The following is a 20,059-nucleotide window of genomic DNA, read 5'->3' on the forward strand; positions in this document are numbered from 1 at the left end:
TATAAGTGAAACCGTGTACAAGAACAGTTAATGGTAAATTGGGGAACAATTTATTTTGAAAAACAGAATTTGCCGTACTGTTGGTACGTCAGCACTGCCACGCCTATCATACGGAGGGCGGGTATGGCAATATCATATGACTGAATCAAGAAGACCTAGCTACAATATATTCTAGCTAATGGCGGTGGGAATTCAATTGTGTGTAGCAGCTAGCTAGTTGTTTGACAGCACAATTCTAATTTAAGTTCTTTAGATGCTAATTTAGCTGGGATCTTACATCTAGCTTGACTTTGTGCGTTTCAAATTGACAAACTAGTCGTGGAAAATGACGAACGTTATTCAAGTGACAAATGTGTCTCCGAGCACCACCTCCGAACAGATGAGAACTCTCTTCGGATTTCTGGGAAATATTGAAGAGCTTAAGTTATTTCCACCCGAGTGAGTATTCTGAATATGAAACAATGTAGTTAGCTGGCTAGCGACATAGCTAGCTACATTTTCAATAATAATTTTAAATGGTCATAGTGCTGTTTGGGGCCTGTGCGGCCATAGTATACCTTAACTAGCATAGCACACTTGCGCCACTCTAGCTCGCGCCTAACGTTACTTTTCTACGCTCGCAATTTAGCTAGCTAACGTTAGTTAGTTAACGATGGATGATGGTTAACTAGTTAATTTTGTAGTAAATGCTGTTGCATCAATTTTTATATAGACGATATATACGAACTCTTGCCCACACTACCTATATGGAACATTGGCTAGCTAGTAAACTAGCTAAATTATACCAACCACCGAAAAACAAAGCAGGCCTGCAGTGCAGTCAATGGTAACGTTAGTTGATCCATATAACGTTAATTAGAATATTTAATTAATTGTTATAATATTAATCTGTTAATTGTTGTTTTTCGTTATTTAATATAATCTCCTGAGTTGACCAAACAAACTGGAAGCAGAAGCTGTTTTGAATCTTTGAATTACCCTCGCCATGCTATGAAATAACCGGGCAGGGTAGTAGGAGCTAGCCTAATTTATGTGTTCTGTGCTTTGCTGTTTTTCACCTGTCGAATTACACCTGGCTGCACTGCAGTTAAGGTAGGAATTAGGAGACTTCTTGATCATCCCTCTGAATCTCTCGTGGCAAAGAAAAGACTGCAAGAGATATGTTTTTTCATCTCTTCCCAATTGTAGCATACAAGATGCTTCATTAGAAAAGTGATTAGTGAGCATTTATGTTTTCACGAATAAGCTATATTAACCATTGTTAGAACTTTGTTTCTGTTACCTTATGTCGAGAATCTTTGTATTTCTTGCACAACAAATTTGTATTTTCTTCCAGTGAATCTCCCTTGCCTGTGACTTCACGTGTCTGTTTTGTAAAGTTCCTTGAGACGGAGTCGGTTGGAGTGTCCCAGCATCTGACCAACACCGTCTTCGTGGACAGAGCCCTGATTGTTGTCCCATTTGCAGAAGGTTGGTGATCTTTGTCCAACTTCTAATGTTTTCCAACATACTATATGAACTAACAAAGCTTAACCAAACCCGATGCTACATCCAAAACCATACACTATTTGGATTGTTGCAAAAAATTTGGAAATATACTAGGGGTAAAAGGGGAATATGTGTAATCTTGCTGTTCTAGCATATTTTTATTTTTTTTAAACTTCTCTCTCTGTCATTTGTGTTGTGGTTTTCATAGTGGACAAGGCATTTGCAGAATCCCTTCCATGCTGACTGAAAAGGGTCCTCTACAACCATCAGGATATTAGACAAATAAATGGCCACTCGGCTCACGAGTCCCTTCCCACTGTTCTGCTGTAAAGATTAACTCTCTTTCTCTATGTCCAAGGCATTCTTTTCATTATAAGGGTAACCACTCAATGAACCATAGCAATAGCAGGGCCTGAGGGCTCGCCCTGTCCCGCATATCAACAATCTCAAATCTGGACACTTAAGAGATTTAAAGTTTGATGAAGGTCACAATCAGTAGTGGGTTTGCATTTGATCAGCTAAAGGAAGCATGCAAAGGTAAATTAACTAATTGCAGCTGTGCATGCCAGAGTAGATTTGTATAGTACTAGGTCTACATCAATTTAGTTAATTCTAGCTACAGTCCTGGAAGATTCTGAACACCATTTTGGTCATGATTATGAAGATTCACATGCGTATCTTCTTTTTTTTACCTTAACCCATCCAATTTGAATAGCTGTGTTTCAGTCCTTTTATATATGTGTATCTCCATTCCCACATATACTGCAGGTAAAATAACTCTGGTTGTTGCAGTGAAATGCTTTATAATGATCCTCTCCACTTGACTCTGAAAGGGTTCAGTAAGACAAACGTTTAACAGTGGTTTTTCTTTTTGTTGTTGTGTTTTACAGTTCTTTTTCCTGGTTCAGCCAGCCCTATATACCAGGCCCTGCTGAAAATGCCACCCAACAGTTTTGTCTTCTGCAGCTTATCCTGTTTCTCAAGTGTCCTTTCTGTCATTTCTCTGTAAATATGAAAAGTTGTTTGATTTGAAATTAGCTTAATTTCAGATTGCACACCCATGGATCATCTCATAAGATTTTCCTTTTATTTAACTATTGTATAAGATTCTCCTTCAGCATTGGGCACCATTGTATTCGGCCTTTTGCTGGAATTTTCCGTTATTTATAAGAGCCTACTCTGTACTTGTGTTTTTTTCCTTGTCAGCATTTCTGTAAGTTGCAAGTTAAGTTAAACTTTACAACACTGTACCTGGTGAATACAGTAGCCAGTCAAGTGTCGTAGGCTCTTTGGAAGAAAGAAGCCATCAGCAAAAGCCCAGAAAACAGAATTTGGTTGAGCATTTTTTTTTTTTTTTTAATTTATTGTAATGGTAAGTGTTTGAGGCAAAAGTAATGAACTGTTCCCTGCTGTTGACGCCAAAATCATGAACTTTGTTTTGTGTATCTTGATGTTTTTGTGTGCTTTGTAGCGAAGCAGCCGACGCGTATCGCTTGTTCATAAAACATCTAATGAAACTTGAGAGCACATCCCACTGGACAACCGGCTGTGCTTGCTTACGTTTGGTTCATGACTTAAAAAACAAGTACAGGTGATACAATCTTGGCAGTGTTGACCACAGTGTGTATTGTGACTTTGTTCTCGTAGTAGTATTCTGAAATCATACTAAACAAGTCAGCGACCAACATTTTCAGACATCACAAAATGGAATGTATATCTTGCTACATATCTATTGTAGTAAGAGTAGTTAGCCTGAGGTGGTCTGTCTGTGGCTCTGTTTGAGTGTGGTGTATGTTTGCGGAGACCTGTACTGATTCTGTGTTTTTCTCCAGGAGTGATTCCTGATGAGTCTAAAGCTCTGTCACTGCTGGCACCAGCGAACGCTGTGGCAGGATGCATGCCTGGAGGGGGCCTTCTCCCCACTCCAAATCATTTGGCGTCTGTAAGTGTTTTGCAGGGACTGCATCTATTGGTGTTGTATTGAGACCTATTAACTGTAACCATGTAAGGCCCCATTTTCTTCACAGCAAAAAAGTAGCTGAAAAGACGATTTGTCTAATATGTATCCCTTGTTCTGGCAGATGGGAGGTGTGCCCCTTTCAGCTCTTGGAAATCCCAACATGGATCCCATGGTTGCCATGGGCATGTCTGGCAACATGAACCCTCAGGTTGGACATGGCTACTTTCTACACTACTCTTTGTACTTTTAAAACAGCTCTAGGTTATAACATTAACAGCATAACACCTTTTCTGATAACCTATTGGTGGAATTATCACATTTATATAGCTATGCATTTGTGTTCTCTGTTTTAGGCCCTCTCTGCTGACTTTCTGAAGCTTATGCAATCCATGGATCCTACTAAGTAAGTATCACTCCCAATTCTAACCAGTCTAAAGAATATTATTCAAACAGTTGTTATTGAATATGTGGTGAAGTCATCTGCATTATTTCTGTGTGACTAACTGGGTTTTATTTGGTCATTCTGTATGGCTCCATTGGTAGAGCATGGCGCTTGCACAATCAGGGTTGTGGGTTCGATTTCTGGGGCCAGCCATATGTAAAATGTGTGCATGTATGACTAAGTTGCTTTGGATAAAAGTGTCTGCTAAATGGCACTTATTGCTATTATTTTGACCATTGCAGGATGAATCCAATGGCTGCTGGTATGATGGTTAATCATGGTATGAAGAATGACTCCAATAAGGAGATTGAGGCTGCCATGAAGAGGGTCAGAGAGGCCCAGTCCCTCATCTCTGCAGCTATCGAGCCTGGAAGTGAGTTCTCACTAATTTAGACCACTTTTATATTTGCAGTATTACCCTTGTATTTTGACTGACTCATTCCTATCCTCTATTGTGCTCTTCCTTGCATCTGCAGGCATTGTCGTTGTAAGGGTAATGTTTATTTTCAGATTTGTGTTACATTGGAGTTTCCTGAACCTTTTTTTTTTTTTTTTTTACTGGTAAATGTCATTGCAGATAAGAAAGACGACAAGCGCAAACATTCCCGCTCCAGCTCTCGGTCAAGGCGGAGGAGGTCCAGGTCTCGCTCTCGTCACAGGTGTGCCACTGATGAAACTGCTAACATTCAGCAATTTTGGGCATGTGCTGAATGTTAGCCCCACTTTACCAGTATATTCATGAGTTGATATTGGCAAACTTGAGTTGAGTGCATAGATTAGTTGGGACAGCTGAGTTTTTTTGTTTTTTTGCATAGATTAGTTGGGACAGCTGAGTTTTTTTTTTTTTTTTACCTTTTGATCTGATTGCAGGCGATCGAAGAGCAGGTCTCGACGGAGGTCGCACTCGAGGAGCTGGAGGCGGTCGAAGAGCCCCCGCAGAAGGAAGTCCCACTCCAGAGAGAGGGGCAGACGCAGCAAATCCAGGTGTGTCCATCTAGTGTTTTATTCACAGCAGGGGTCAGGAAAATGCATGATGTACCTGTATCAGGATTCCTTCAATACATTGTTTGCCTTTGTTTTTCCTGTAGGGATAAGAAGAAAGAGGAGAAATCTAAGAAGCGCTCCAAGACGCCGCCTAAGAGCTACAGCAGTACCAGGAGGTCTCGAAGCGTCAGTCGGTGAGTGGTTTAAATACAGGAGGAGTCTGCTGGTATGATGGTTAATCATGGTAATCAATGGTCCTGTGTGGCTCAGTTGGTAGAGCATGGCGCTTGCAATGCCAGGGTTGTGGGTTCGATTCCCGCGGTGGGGAAAGTATGAAAATGTATGGTCTCACTACTGTACATCGCTTTGGATAAGAGCGGCTGCTAAAAAAAATTATATTGTTAGCTTGACCTAAATGCATTGATCCCGCTTGATATTCTAGACCTTTTCAGGAATCCAAAAACAACCAGTGGAATATAGGATTAAAGTAACTGTCCAGGGACAATCTCACTTTTAAAAGTTAATCCTGTTAACTCAAACCCAAATAATGTTGTTGACTCGTATTTGTGGCCAAAGCATGAATTGGAAAGAAAAAAACCACCTCAGACATGCATTTCAAACAGACCGTTAAAAAAATGCTTGCTATTTCCTCAGAGGATATCACCCTCCTGAGGATGACCTGGCCAATCAGTGGTCTACTCGCATAGATATTTTTAATGTCCTGTATACGCCCACACCATTCTAACAAAGCTGTTTTTTAACATGCTTAAATAAACATTTTGTGAAGGAAAACCGTTTCTCATATTGTAATTCATTGGTTTCCTTCGCATCTCTATCTGGTCTTCAACAGGAGACGTAGAAGAAGCCGCAGTGCCTCTCGGTCACCAAAGAAGTCCAGGTCCCCAAAGAGGAAACTGTCCAGGTCCCCTTCCCCTAGAAGGTGAGTGTGATACATGAGATGGTCCTCCTGGTTCAGAACCACACTGGACTCCACAGTGCAGTAATCTGTAGGTATACCTGTCTGTTTAAATACAATGGTTCTTGTCCCCCCACAGGCACAAGAAGGACAAAAAGAAGGACAAAGAGCGAGAGAAGGACAGGGATCGCGAGAGGAAAGAGGTCAGAGGCCGAGACGAAAGAGAACGATCCACCAGCAAGAAGAGCAAAGACCAGGAGAAGGACCACGACTGTAAATCTGACAGCGAGAAAGGAGATGTCAAGGTGTGCAACCACTGACTTTCCCTCATTAACACATCTCATTCTAACATCAGTTAAATGTCTATCAAAATAGGTTTTTAGCCAGGACTAGCCTTAAACTGTGTCCGGGGAAAACCGACCCTGAATGTCATGTCCTAACTGACCTGTTTCATTTTCCATTCATTTTGTTGTTCAGAGCTCTTTGCTCTTGCAGGTGACCAGGGATTATGATGAGGAGGAGCAGGGCTATGACAGTGGAAAAGAGGTAGAGGAAGAAGAGAGGAAGAGCAACTCTGATTCGGCGTCATCCCCTAAGCCCCGGGAGGAGTCTGAAAAGAAGCCTGCAGAGGAGAGCGGCAAGAAGTCCAAACAGAACGGAGATGACCACCATGATGAGGACGACATGGAGATGAGTGACTGAGTGCACCAGAGAGACCCAGCCAGATGACATCATGGATCACTCAAAACCTTAAATTAATACTTGCAGGTGTCTGCTGTTTTGTAGTCTTATTGGAGTTGCATTTTAGAGACCGGTTAGGGAAAATCTTGTTCTGTTTGGAATAGCCAGTTTATTTCTGTAGTGGACTTCACCAGTGAGCATGTGTAGGAATTTGGCCCAAATGAGTACCTTTTTTGTAAAATATGACAGTTTAAAAAAAAAAATGCCACATTGCTGTACTTTTAAGTTGAAGGGCCTGTTGAATGTGAGAAGTTTTGAAAGCGTTTTCTATTTTTGTCCTCTAAGATTTTATTCATCTTGAACGTAGAGGAACTGTTTTCTCCTAAAATGACTCTCTGAAATGGTGTATATTTACATTTTACAGGACAGGGTTTAGTCCCCAGCTTACTCACTGTTAATCATATTTATCCTGGTACCATTCTGTTTTTGGTGCAGTGCAGCTTTCTATTCTTTGTTAGAATCCTGATAAATTGACCTCTGTTAAGTATTTAATACTGTTGTGTCCAGTCATACCCTCCCACCCCTGTGACGATATACTGTAGATCAAAATGAGTGTTTGTGGATTATGATGAACACCCTGTACTGTCTGCAACATGTTTTACAAAGGATCTAATAAAACTTGGTCAACATGGTTGTGTGGTGGGATATGTTCAATAACCTGCACCAGTTTTGAAATGCATGATAAACAAATGGTACACAAGTTCATTGAGATATGTGAACTTTTTATTTGAGTACTTTTTTCATATGAAAATAGTGTGGCAGGCTTTTACAAGGTCTATTGCTGTACAGCTGACATGAAAATGCATGTGTACATTAGGGCCTGGCTGCTAGAGTCAGAAGTAAAAACATTCAGCACACAAAGTGAAGAAAGCACACTTCCATTTGCAGCACTAACCAGTAGTACGTGGAAGCTTGATAAACACTGGCTATGTCAATAGGCCACCGATCAATGTAAATAGAAAATTTGTCAGAGTACAAAGCAGTCTGCCATGTCTACTGGTGCTGAATTGATAACCCTCCAGCTCAGTGAACCCTGTTGCACCCAGCAGAACCACTTCAGCGAAGTCCCATTTCATTCCTGAAGAAAGGCATAGTTGAGCTTATTGTTGGATTTGACCTCAACTAAAGAGCAACATTCTTGCAAACAGGACTTGACAAACTGTTCTTGAAACACATGAACACTCCTGAAATCCTAACTGCCAAATAGTCCAGTCCTTGGACACAAAACTCAAGGATGTAAGATGCTTTGTACACTTGGCTCACACATAGGTATGCAAGGAAGATGTCAACTAAGACTTGACTTCAGTCTGACAAAGACAAAAAAAACTAAGAATTGGAGAGACTTTCACCAGCCCAATATTCTATGTACAAAAATATCCATTGCCACCACGATACAAATCAATGACCTCATGGGAGAAATAACATCAACTAACCTTTGCATGAAACTTCCTGTCATAGAAGACCTCTACTCCCATATTAACAAAAATACAATCATAAAAAGAGGTATTTACACCTTGCGCAGGGAAAGGCCTGGTTTTTCATACTTGTACTTCATTTCGTACCTAATCATCTACAGATAACTTGTAATCTCAAACAATTTACACCTCCTGGTTCATTTTCATTAACTGAAGTGTAGTCTGTTACATAGTTTAGGTAAAATATGAAAACAAGGCTTGTAATAACTTAATGCCACGCTTGCTGCCAGTCAAATAGAAGACAACTCCGCTCTAGTACAATTAAAATTCCTAGCATTGCTTCCAGGTGGATGTGTTTCAGATGATGTTCCAAAGGGTTGAGTATCGACTGGTGCAGTAGGTCCGCCACCTCTGCTGCCCAGGCCAACTCAGCCCAGTACGGACTGGCTGTAGTGCATCTAAACAGTGCCCAAAGTTCAATGACGCTACTCCAAACAAAGCTCTGGATAGTAGCTACTTGTTGTTTACAGTGGAACAGTATTTATTATTCTTCACATACGTCCCATACAGTGAATTCAGTGCTTTACTACAGGTCAGTTAACCATAATCCCTTTATAAACATTACATGCACAACATATTTTCACTTCCATTTAAAATCTCACACATTCAATTTATTTTTGTTCTCCTACGACAATTTGATGAAATATCAATGCCTTTTCATAGGTGACCACTTTCCAGTGTCCAGCCGAAGGGGTTAAAGGTCAGGGAAGCGGCTGGGGTCCTCTTTGTACTCATTGGGAATGGTGAAGATGGACTGCTCAAACTCGTCGTAGCGGAACTCTTGAAAAGTCACCGTGGCCGTAATGGTTGGAAAGACAGGGATATCTGTGTGGGGAAACGACAAAGGGAAACATGTTATAACATCATCAGGAAATAAATCTGGTCAGCCAGTCAGTATACATCCAACTGGATCTCTTTTACTGTACAATACGTTTACCACTGACAAAGCAGTATACGATAGTACTTACCCAGCTTGACAGGGAAACCAGGTGGGAGTTTCATTTGAACAAACTCTCTGAGTTTATTAAAGTGCTTGAAGGGTGCGATCACCTCCAGAACGTTTAATAACCTGAAAATAAACAACAAAAAGGTATTTCATTCTCACTCAATAAAGAATGGATTTCATGCATCACTTCATGCCAGAGAGTACTGCAGGCTACATTCACTGCCACATTCAATTAGTGATGGGGATAATAATAATGAGAGAACGAGGTCTCCGCACACCACAAAAAAAGGAGGCTATCAGGCACTTTGTGTCAATCAACCTATTTAGCCTAGAATAAGCAAAAACTAGATTCACTTCATACAAGCTTAATCTCAGATATCAATACTTCGTGAATTTTTATTATGAAATGTTATTAAAATTAGTAAATGATCCCATTTGGCAACTACTGCTGTCTGGCTAGACTTAAAGGTCGTCTGGGGGAGATCGAAGAGAAGACTTACGATTCAATGCCCAGCGGGAAGTCTTGACTCATGGCTACGGTCGCTTTGAAATTCTTCTTGCTCTCCTTGCATACCAGCTCTCTTCCTAGATGAGGCGCTCTGAAGGAGAAAAAGAGGGAAAATGTCTGTCAGAAAATGAGGTGAAAATGAGGTAAATACTTTTGAAAGAAAAGAAAGGAAGAAAGTCTTACTGTGGTCCTGAAAGTGAAATGACTGAAGGGAGTGTATAGAAGCTCTGCACTTCAGTGACATCTAAAAAATTTCACAATTAAATAAATAAAAAACGGTCAACACTAGCTTCTCTACCCTCAAAGTCAAACTCTGCCCATTTCTACAATTTATCTTCTTAAAATATTATTTGAAGTCTAACCCTAACCTTAACCACACTGCTAACCTTATGCCTAACACTAACCTTAAATTAAGACCACCCATTATTTATTTATTTTTTCCAATTTTGACTTTGGCTGTGGAAGCTAGTGGAAACTAATGAAACCCCATCAAGCCAATGTAACAAGACAGCTGAACTTGACAGTTCAAGGGGCAGGTTTCTCCAACAGAAAGTAGAACAGCTCTCCACAGCTTTAACTGATGAAGTAAGAGGATTGGCTTTAAATAGAACTATCCACCCACCCTCCCTGTCGCAACTGTGCATAAGTGATCCATCTGTCTGTCCTTCATTTAACCCTGTATGTAGACAGACATGACACTAACAATGAGTCAGAGTGCGCGTGAAAGTGAACTTGTGAAGTGTGGTGAGAAGTGAAAAAGTAATTGTCATACATACTTTCCGTTCTCTGCGTTGATATATTCCTCCCAGGAGATAGTGTTGGGTGAAGGTGCAGTTAGTGACTGTCGCCTCACAGGCTAAAAAGATGGAAACCCAAATGATTGGCAAGGACAGACAGCTGGCAACACAAAGCTACACAGAACAAAGTCAAACATAAAAAAGTGCTAGATAACATACGGACTACAAAGAACACAAACAAAAACACGGTCAGCGAAAAAAAACTGTACACTAAAAGTAAAAAAAAAAAAAAAAAAAAATGTATGCTTTTCTCGAAAAAAAAAAAAATGTATGCTTTTCTCGAAAACACTTAATTTTTTCCTAAATTGTTTGTAAGATTTTGCCTGTATCCACCTGAAGTAAATGAGATGTAGGATGCTGAGGACGGGAGTGACGATCGTTGAGGTCGGACCATATCTTTGCTTACAATCATATTATAAGTAACCAGCTTAATTACTCACACCACAGGAGGTTGGTGGCACCTTAATTGGGGAGGACGGGCTCGTGGTAATGACGGGAGCGGATTAGATGGAATGGTATCAAATATATCAAACATATGGTTTCCAGGTGTTTGATACCATTCCATTTGCGCCGTTCCAGACATTATTATGAGCCGTCCTCCCCTCAGCAGCCTCCTGTGACTCATAGATAACTTAACATGGTCTTAAAGTATACAAGTGTTTTCCATCATTCTCTGTGCCCCAGATCACACGGGGTTCTCAGAGGCCTAAACTCGTGACAATCCAAACTTGAACTGGCTTAAGCTGCTGAATTTCCCTCTGTACTGAACAACATGACAAAGTCAACACTCATTCCTCATTGTCCAACTGTAAGATGCATCTGTTTCATATTAACCAATGTCTGTAATGATGCATGTATACGTAATTCAGAATGACTATATAATCTCGTAACTCAAAAGAATTATTTGCCTTTTTAGCCATCAGGCCTTTTAGCCATCATGCTTTTTTTTGCCATTTGCTGTTGGCCACTAGGGCTGTTATACCATCCTTTTTAGCCTTTGCATTTTCACATGACCATCTGTCCCCCGAAAAGCTCTGTATTAAAACTTTTACTTCTGGAACTCAAGTCTCCTCTTTTACCTTTATGAAGTCAACTTTTTTACTGCACAATTCGGTCTACAATTCTCAACCACATTCGTGTCACTAGAGGGCCCAAGTGCATCACTAATGCTGAGAGCGGGAATGACAACATGAACAGTGGTAAAAACAACTTGATGATTTTACAGTTGCACACATACTGCATGAATGAAAAGGGGTCGTTAATTCTCGACACGTGCCTTGTCAACAGCACCTTGACCTTAGGTTATCATCTCTGTGGACACACACAGGCGTACTACCTCACATAGGTCAGCACACCTGGCTCCACAATAGTCAGAGCAGGAGTACAGTCCGCCCCCTTGGTCATTTCCGGTCACAACTTGCAGACTTGTTTACGTGCTGCTGTGCGTTTTGTTGCTAACCTTACTTTGCTACCTGACAACTTTACGTTTTTTACTTTTTAATTACCGTTTATATTTTAGTTTTTTCACTCTCAATTTATTTATTTATGCAATTTTTTTTCCATTCAACTTTTTCGCTCCGGACGCTTTATCTGGACGTGGTTCGTCAGGACCTCCACCAGCCGAAGCTAAGTAGTAACATTAACATGATGCCTTCTTATTTCAGTCGCTGGACTCATAATATACAGGAGAACGATCGCCTTACGGAGAGGATAGCTGTGCTGCAAGCCCAGCTTCAGACGCAATCGTCCACAGCTTCAGACGCAAAAGTCCACAGACCCACTCCAAAAGGCTTTCGGAGCCATCATCGACTCAGTGGGTTTTGTCCAACAGGTCTCCGGGACCTACTCACTGCCACAGTCATACTCTGGACCTAGTTTTGTCCCATGGAATAAATGTTGTGGATATTAATATTTTTCCTCATAATCCTGGACTATCGGACCACCATTTTATTACGTTTGCAATCGCAACAAATAATCTGCTCAGACCCCAACCAAGGATCATCAAAGGTTGTGCTATAAATTCTCAAACAACCCAAAGATTCCTTGATGCCCTTCCAGACTCCCTCTGCCTACCCAAGGACGTCAGAGGACACAAATCAGTGAACCACCTAACTGAGGAACTCAACTTAACCTTGTACCCTAGATGCAGTAGCACCACTAAAAACTAAAAACATTTGTCATAAGAAACTAGCTCCCTGGTATACAGAAAATACCCGAGCTCTGAAGCAAGCTTCCAGAAATTTGGAAAGGAAATGACGCCACACCAAACTGGAAGTCTTCCGACTAGCTTGGAAAGACAGTACCGTGCAGTATCGAAGAGCCCTCACTGCTGCTTGATCATCCTATTTTTCCAACTTATTGAGGAAAATAAGAACAATCCAAATTTTCTTTTTGATACTGTCGCAAAGCTAACTAAAAAGCAGCATTCCCCAAGAGAGGATGGATTTCACTTCAGCAGTAATAAATTCATGAACTTCTTTGAGGAAAAGATCATGATCAGTAGAAAGCAAATTACGGACTCCTCTTTAAATCTGAATATTCCTACAAAGCTCAGTTGTCCTGAGTCTGCACAACTCTGCCAGGACCTAGGATCAAGGGAGACACTCAAGTGTTTTAGTACTATATCTCTTGACATAAAGATGAAAATAAGCATGGCCTCTAAACGTTCAAGCTGCATACTGGACCCTATTCCAACTAAACTACTGAAAGAGCTGCTTCCTGTGCTTGGCCCTCCTATGTTGAACATAATAAACGGCTCTCTATCCACCGGATGTGTACCAAACTCACTAAAAGTGGCAGTAATAAAGTCTCTCTTGAAAAATCCAAACATTGACCCAGAAAATATTAAAAACTAATCGGCCTATATCGAATCTCCCATTCCTCTCAAACATTTTTGAAAAAGCTGTTGCGCAGCAACTCACTGCCTTCCTGAAGACAAACAATGTATACGAAAAGCTTCAGTCTGGTTTTAGACCCCATCATAGCACTGAGACTGCACTTGTGAAGGTGGTAAATTACCTTTTAATGGCGTCAGACTGAGACTCTGCATCTGTCCTCGTGCTCCTAGACCTTAGTGCTGCTTTTGATACCATCGATCACCACTTTCTTTTGGAGAGATTGGAAACCGAAATTGGTCTACACGGACAAGTTCTGGCCTGGTTTAGATCTTATCTGTCGGAAAGATATCAGTTTGACTCTGTGGATGGTTTGTCCTCTGACAAATCAACTGTACATTTCGGTGTTCCTCAAGGCTCCGTTTTAGGACCACTATTGTTTTCACTATATATTTAACTCTTGGGGATGTCATTCGGAAAAACATAATGTTAACTTTCACTGCTATGCGGATGACACACAGCTGTACATTTCGATGAAACATGGTGAAGCCCCGAAATTGCCCTCACTGGAAGCCTGTGTTTCAGACATAAGGAAGTGGATGGCTGCAAACTTTCTACTTTTAAACTCGGACAAAACAGAGATGCTTGTTCTAGGTCCCAAGAAACAAAGAGATCTTCTGTTGAATCTGACAATTAATCTCTGGTTGTACAGTTGTACATGGTTGTACAGTCGTCTCAAATAAAACTGTGAAGGACCTCGGCGTTACTCTGGACCCTGATCTCTCTTTTGACGAACATATCAAGACTGTTTCAAGGACAGCTTTTTTCCATCTACGTAACATTGCAAAAATAAGAAATTTTCTGTCCAAAAATGATGCAGAAAAATGTATCCATGCTTTTGTCACTTCTAGGTTAGACTACTGCAATGCTCTACTTTCCGGATACCCGGATAAAGCACTAAATAAACTTCAGTTAGTGCTAAATACAGCTGCTAGAATCCTGACTAGAACCAAAAAAAATGATCATATTACTCCAGTGCTAGCCTCCCTACATTGGCTTCCTGTTAAGGCAAGGGCTGATTTCAAGGTTTTACTGCTAACCTACAAAGCATTACATGGGCTTGCTCCTACCTATCTTTCCGATTTGGTCCTCTCGTACATACCTACACGTACGCTACGGTCACAAGACGCAGGCCTCCTAATTGGCCCTAGAATTTCTAAGCAAACAGCTGGAGGCAGGGCTTTCTCCTATAGAGCTCCATTTTTATGGAATGGTCTGCCTACCCATGTGAGGGACGCAGACTCGGTCTCAACCTTTAAGTCTTTATTGAAGACTCATGTCTTCAGTAGGTCCTATGATTGAGTGTAGTCTGGCCCAGGAGTGTGAAGGTGAACGGAAAGGCACTGGAGCAACGAACCGCCCTTGCTGTCTCTGCCTGGCCGGTTCCCTTCTCTCCACTGGGATTCTCTGCCTCTAACCCTATTACAGGGGCTGAGTCACTGGCCTACTGGTGCTCTTCCATGCCGTCCCTAGGAGGGGTGCGTCACTTGAGTGGGTTGAGTCACTGACGTGGTCTTCCTGTCTGGGTTGGCGCCCCGCCTTGGGTTTTGCCGTGGCGGAGATCTTTGTGGGCTATACTCGGCCTTGTCTCAGGATAGTAAGTTGGTGGTTGAAGATATCCCTCTAGTGATGTGGGGGCTGTGCTTTGGCAAAGTGGGTGGGGTTACATCCTGCTTGTTTGCCCTGTCCGGGGGTATCATCGGATGGGGCCACAGTGTCTCCTGACCCCTCCTGTCTCAGCCTTCAGTATTTATGCTGCAGTAGTTTATGTGTCGGGGGGCTAGGGTTAGTCTGTTATATCTGGAGTATTTCTCCTGTCTTATCCGGTGTCCTGTGTGAATTTAAGTATGCTCTCTCTAATTCTCTCTTTCTTTCTCTCTCTCTCTCTCGGAGGAGGACCTGAGCCCTAGGACCATGCCTCAGGACTACCTGGCATGATGACTACTTGCTGTCACCAGTCCACCTGGCCGTGCTGACCTGTTGCACCCTCGAATACCACTGTGATTACCATTATTTGACCATGCTGGTCATTTATGAACATTTGAACATCTTGGCCATGTTCTGTTATAATCTCCACCCGGCACAGCCAGAAGAGGACTGGCCACCCCTCATAGCCTGGTTCCTCTCTAGGTTTCTTCCTAGGTTTTGGCCTTTCTAGGGAGTTTTTCCTAGCCACCGTGCTTCTACACCTGCATTGCTTGCTGTTTGGAGTTTTAGGCTGGGTTTCTGTACAGCACTTTGAGATATCAGCTGATGTAAGAAGGGCTATATAAATAAATTTGATACTATACTGCTAATACTGTGGCCATGGCAACCTCGAGAATACCAATCAACGCACGTCCAAAAATATGCACATATGCACAAACTCACACACATCCACACTAGTACTGAACTCTCTCTCCTTAACTGACCTATCACTATGAGTGACTGTGATATTCTGAGAAGACAGACAAAATTGGCACCAGATGATACAGTCAGTATCCCATCATTCACATGTAGGGTTCCCTTTACTTCAAACTGGACTATGTTATTATCCCTGTGGGACCTGGTGTAGCACAGTGTTTTGATACATTTGCTGTGGCCTCGTGATGGGAGTTGGCTCACATGCCTTTGACTCCCGCCACCCCCGTTGTTGTGAGTCCACACAGCCTCCAGTCAGTCGGCCGTGCCCCCCGTCGCTCCGTGGCACCAAGGGTTTTAGACTCCATCCACCTAGTCAATAGTACAGAGCCCTGCTTTAAACCCCCTGCTATCTGTGTCCCCAGGCACCGCGCTGACCCGCTATGCCACCACCGTCGGAGTAAACAGAGGAGAACGTTAGTGCTGGGACGGACTCGGCATGTTATTTTTCCCTCAACCTACTTCTGCAAAACGGTTTCCACTGAGCAGGGAATCACTTCTACAAACATGGATGGAAGCACGAAGGACTGTGTAGGCAGTTTTTCCCATTCAATACTGAGCTGACCTTGACCTATATGCTCACAGGTTTTCATACCGGTTAAATACACAGTAAAAAAAAGAATTGGACAACAGATTAAAAATGCTTGAAAGCATTTACCACCACAGTACAAGGACAACAATACCACAGGAAGTAAATACCACAGGACACATCAACAACACAAAACCCAGTTCACGATAGGACAAAACTAACGAAAACAACAGAGCCGCCAAAAAGCATATATTGAGCTTTGTGAGGCCATGACTTCCCTTTGTGGAGGGGCTCCAAAAGCAAATGATCTATAGGGCCAAATAGAGGGAAAGCACTGGTGTGTAAGGTGCCGCTCTGAGCTTCCATCACTAGAGGGGGGTGCCTGGTATACATGCTCAAGGGTGGAAGGGGGGTTAAAATGCAATGATATGAATGGACAAAGCCATCGATCATGTGACACCATTCCTTCCTATGTGAAGACTCAATAGCGCATTGAAACCAAATGAAGTCAGTTAAGATGGTGTCTTATGGAGATATAACATGTGCAGTTTGAGGTACTCCAGGAAGTAACGTTGCAGGCTAGTTCAATGCTGCCCACTCTCATTGAGTAACTCAAGTTGAAGGCCGACTAGGATAAAGCAGGCTGCCATTAGCAACTAAATTATCCTTATAAATTCTTCTATGTGCAATTTTGAAATAATTGGTTCAAGGACATACGGTGCATTCGGAAAGTATTCAGACCCCTTCACGTGTTGCACATTTTGTTACGTTTCAGCCTTATTCTAAAATACCCCATAATGCCAAAGAAAAAACAGGTTTTTAGAATTGTTTGCAACAGAAATATTATATTTATATAAATATTCTGACCCTTTACTCAGTACTTTGTTGAAGCACCTTTGGCGATTACAGCCTCAAATCTTCTTGGGTATGACGCTACAAGCTTGGCACACCTGTATTTGGGGAGTTTCTCCCATTCTTCTCTGCAGATACTCTCAAGCTCTGTCAGGTTGGATGGAGAGCGTTGCTGCACAGCAATTTTCAGGTCAATTAAGTTGTAGAAACATCTCAAGGATGATCAATGGAAACAGGATGCAACTGAGCTCAATTTCGAGTGTCATAGCAAAGGGTCTGAATACTTATGGAAATAAGGTATTTCTGTTTGTTTTTTATACATTTGCAAAAGTTTCTAAAAAGCTGTTTTCACTTTCTCATTATGGGGAATTTTGTGTAGATTGATGAGGAAATGTTTTTATTTAATCAATTTTAGAATAAGACTGTAAAGTAACAAAATGTGGAAAAAGTGAAGGGGTCTGAACACTTTCCAAATGCACTGTACATCTGGTGTATTAGAAGCATTTTCCATTCACTATAATGGGGGATCCGACTTTCTGCTAACAATACCTCCAGTACTGCGGTCGACCTTGAACCGTGTCTTCAATGAGAGGGGGCAGTCGTTCTCCCCTGGCAAAATGCCACAAATGAGGTTAAGAAGGGACGTTTTCATTCTGACAGACAGTATGTGCAAAACAAATACAACTATAAAGAAACCCAAGAGGAGTGAGTAGTCCAACTGAAGTATTTCCAAATAAACCACGCAGACGTGTTTTACAGCAAATGAGCCATATGCTATGTGAAAAGATATGACGCTTTGTGGTCCATGTCTCAATGACATGTTTTGGTACAAGTGACTGGAAGTGAGAGGAGATCCTATAGGGGAGTGATATAAGGGTGGCAAGTAGTGGGGTCTACCCCAAGGGCCCAGCGGGAGAGGAGAGTTTCAGGACTGGACTCGCGGTTATGCTGAAGGTACAAGCAAACAGTATCTTCACTTTGCACACCCAGCTCATACCCAGTTATGGGTGACATGATACCAGTCGACTCCAGCAGAATTCCAGTTAGAGGCCCCAGCATAGAACTTCAGCCAAAAGCCCCAACTTGGGAGGTCCCACTGCTGAACTAGACACAGACTGAACCCAAGCCAGCACAGAGGCCCAGCATGGCGCTATAGCTCTGGGTCACAACAAGGTTTGAGAAGAGAAAATGTTACAAGTTCTGTAACATTATGAATGTGAAAATATGGTTAAATGTTTTAGTTGGGTGAATGTTTATATTGTGGCCATACAGTGTACCCGTACTCTGCAACTAGAGGGCCTCACCTCATAGTTCTGCAGCTAGAGGGCCTCACGGCAGAGCTCACCTCATAGTTCTGCAGCTAGAGGGCCTCAAGGCGGAGCTCACCTCATAGTTCTGCAGCTAGAGGGCCTCACGGCAGAGCTCACCTCATAGTTCTGCAGCTAGAGGGCCTCACGGCAGAGCTCACCTCATAGTTTTGCAGCTAAAGGGCCTCACGGCAGAGCTCACCTCATAGTTTTGCAGCTAGAGGGCCTCACGGCAGAGCTCACCTCATAGTTTTGCAGCTAAAGGGCCTCACGGCGGAGCTCACCTCGTAGTTCTGCTCAATGAGGTTCCCTCCTTTGCTCAGGCTCTCCATGATGGCCTTGTTCCTCAGGATGTCCTCCTCGGTCAGGTGCTCCCGACGCTTCCGTGACTCCAGCACCAGCCCGTTCACGAAGTAGAAATCTGCCAGGAAATTCCCCACACGCTCCTGGAGCGACAAAGGACATGAAAAAAAAACTCGGTCACCAATTTCCCTTCAATACACCTCAAAGGACAAACAGCAATAACCCAATAATAATAGCTCTCCCTGGATGTTTATCAATCACAACCTCTATGTTTTGGTTACTCTGTTTCCTTTGAACTTCGTTGAGGGGAGATATAGCACAGGAAATGTGAAAAGGACATGGGTGTCCTGTACTGCATTGAATAACAAGACTGTACTGTAGAGTAGCAGAGGGCACACTGACTAGGGCTGTTATGGTGACTGTATTACCGCCACACCGGCGGTCACGAGTCATGACCTCAGTCAAATTTCATGTGACCGTTTAGTCACGGTGACTGTATTACCACCACAGCAGCTGGTCACGAGTCATGACCTCAGTCAAATTTCACGTGACCGTTTAGTCACGGTGACTGTATTACCGCCACACCGGCGGTCACGAGTCATGACCTCAGTCAAATTTCATGTGACCGTTTAGTCACGGTGACTGTATTACCACCACAGCAGCTGGTCACGAGTCATGACCTCAGTCAAATTTCACGTGACCGTTTAGTCACGGTGACTGTATTACCACCACAGCAGCTGGTCACGAGTCATGACCTCAGTCAAATTTCACGTGACCGTTTAGTCACGGTGACTGTATTACCACCACAGCAGCTGGTCACGAGTCATGACCTCAGTCAAATTTCACATGACCGTTTAGTCACGGTAACTAGGCTTCTCCAAGCTCTGATGCTGCTAATGGTCATTAGTAGCCCACCAAACTTGCTAACTGACTGGTACTCAGCACTCTCTTGTCCCTCTAATCACTGACATCAATGCAAATGTAATCGAAAATCTAAATCAAACACTTCATGAGAGCTCATGAGCTCATGTTGCGCAACATTTCTATAGGCTATGCAATTGTGTTAGAAAACAGAGTTTTGATGGTCTCTATTAAAGAGGAGGATCCTATCAGATTTCTATAGGCTAGGCCTACTATATTTATTTATCAACTTTCCTAATATTAAACACATTGCTTTGCTTTACAACAGGAGTATAGCCTACCTGGCTGGCATGAAAATGAACCATGGGGAAAGTATACTCCATTCGCTATTCAAGTGCATAGATGACATGTATTTTTTTGCCCTGCCCCTGTTCCCAGATCAATGCATGATAACGGTCCATTCTAAATCAAAACTAATTTCACACATATATTATTTAGCATATGTAAAGACAAGAATAAATTAAGAATAGTCTGATGGGTGACAATATTATCAGTTGTGAATGATATACTATCACTTGTGAATGATGCCCAGCTTGTGTGCAGTAAGGCATGAAACAGTGCAGGCCTTTTTTTCTCTCGACTTTTTCAAATCATAA

The 20,059-nt window shown here is 42.3% G+C and overlaps 2 protein-coding genes across 4 annotated transcripts in view; one reads left to right on the forward strand and one right to left on the reverse strand.

The window, feature by feature from the left end:
• Positions 1–29: 29 nt before the first annotated feature.
• On the forward strand, positions 30–7,163 carry LOC120053745 (serine/arginine-rich splicing factor 11-like). 2 transcript variants are annotated; one of them, XM_039000963.1, is made up of 12 exons: positions 30–438; positions 1,337–1,470; positions 3,321–3,430; positions 3,570–3,656; positions 3,802–3,851; positions 4,133–4,263; positions 4,468–4,549; positions 4,761–4,874; positions 4,979–5,068; positions 5,725–5,814; positions 5,930–6,095; positions 6,268–7,163. In XM_039000963.1, the coding sequence occupies exons 1-12, from the start codon at positions 326–328 to the stop codon at positions 6,490–6,492; spliced, it is 1,392 nt and encodes a 463-aa protein (XP_038856891.1). In that variant the 5' UTR covers positions 30–325; the 3' UTR covers positions 6,493–7,163. The 2 variants fall into 2 exon arrangements, with proteins under 2 accessions (XP_038856891.1, XP_038856892.1); XM_039000964.1 differs by lacking the exons at positions 30–438; positions 1,337–1,470 and adding an exon at positions 2,960–3,079.
• Positions 7,164–7,236: 73 nt separating this feature from the next.
• The window catches only part of ankrd13c (ankyrin repeat domain 13C), a 57,089-nt gene continuing 44,266 nt past the window's right edge, over positions 7,237–20,059 (reverse strand). For both annotated transcript variants that reach the window (XM_039000962.1, XM_039000961.1), the window contains 5 exons: positions 18,524–18,685; positions 10,237–10,316; positions 9,453–9,551; positions 8,975–9,075; positions 7,237–8,831 (listed from right to left, as the gene is read on the reverse strand). In XM_039000962.1, the coding sequence (XP_038856890.1) occupies positions 8,701–8,831; positions 8,975–9,075; positions 9,453–9,551; positions 10,237–10,316; positions 18,524–18,685 (573 nt within the window). In that variant the 3' untranslated portion in view covers positions 7,237–8,700. The remainder of the gene's footprint in view (positions 8,832–8,974; positions 9,076–9,452; positions 9,552–10,236; positions 10,317–18,523; positions 18,686–20,059) is intronic.

The sequence above is a fragment of the Salvelinus namaycush genome, chromosome 9, assembly GCF_016432855.1.
Source record: "Salvelinus namaycush isolate Seneca chromosome 9, SaNama_1.0, whole genome shotgun sequence".
NCBI classification, from domain to species: domain Eukaryota; kingdom Metazoa; phylum Chordata; class Actinopteri; order Salmoniformes; family Salmonidae; genus Salvelinus; species Salvelinus namaycush.

Coding starts and splice junctions, on each gene's coding strand:
- LOC120053745 (XM_039000963.1), top strand. CDS start 326: ATGACGAACGTTATTCAAGTGACAAATGTGTCTCCGAGCACCACCTCC. Junction 4,264..4,467: donor TGCAGCTATCGAGCCTGGAA/GTGAGTTCTCAC, acceptor ATGTCATTGCAG/ATAAGAAAGACGACAAGCGC. Junction 6,096..6,267: donor GCGAGAAAGGAGATGTCAAG/GTGTGCAACCAC, acceptor TTTGTTGTTCAG/AGCTCTTTGCTCTTGCAGGT.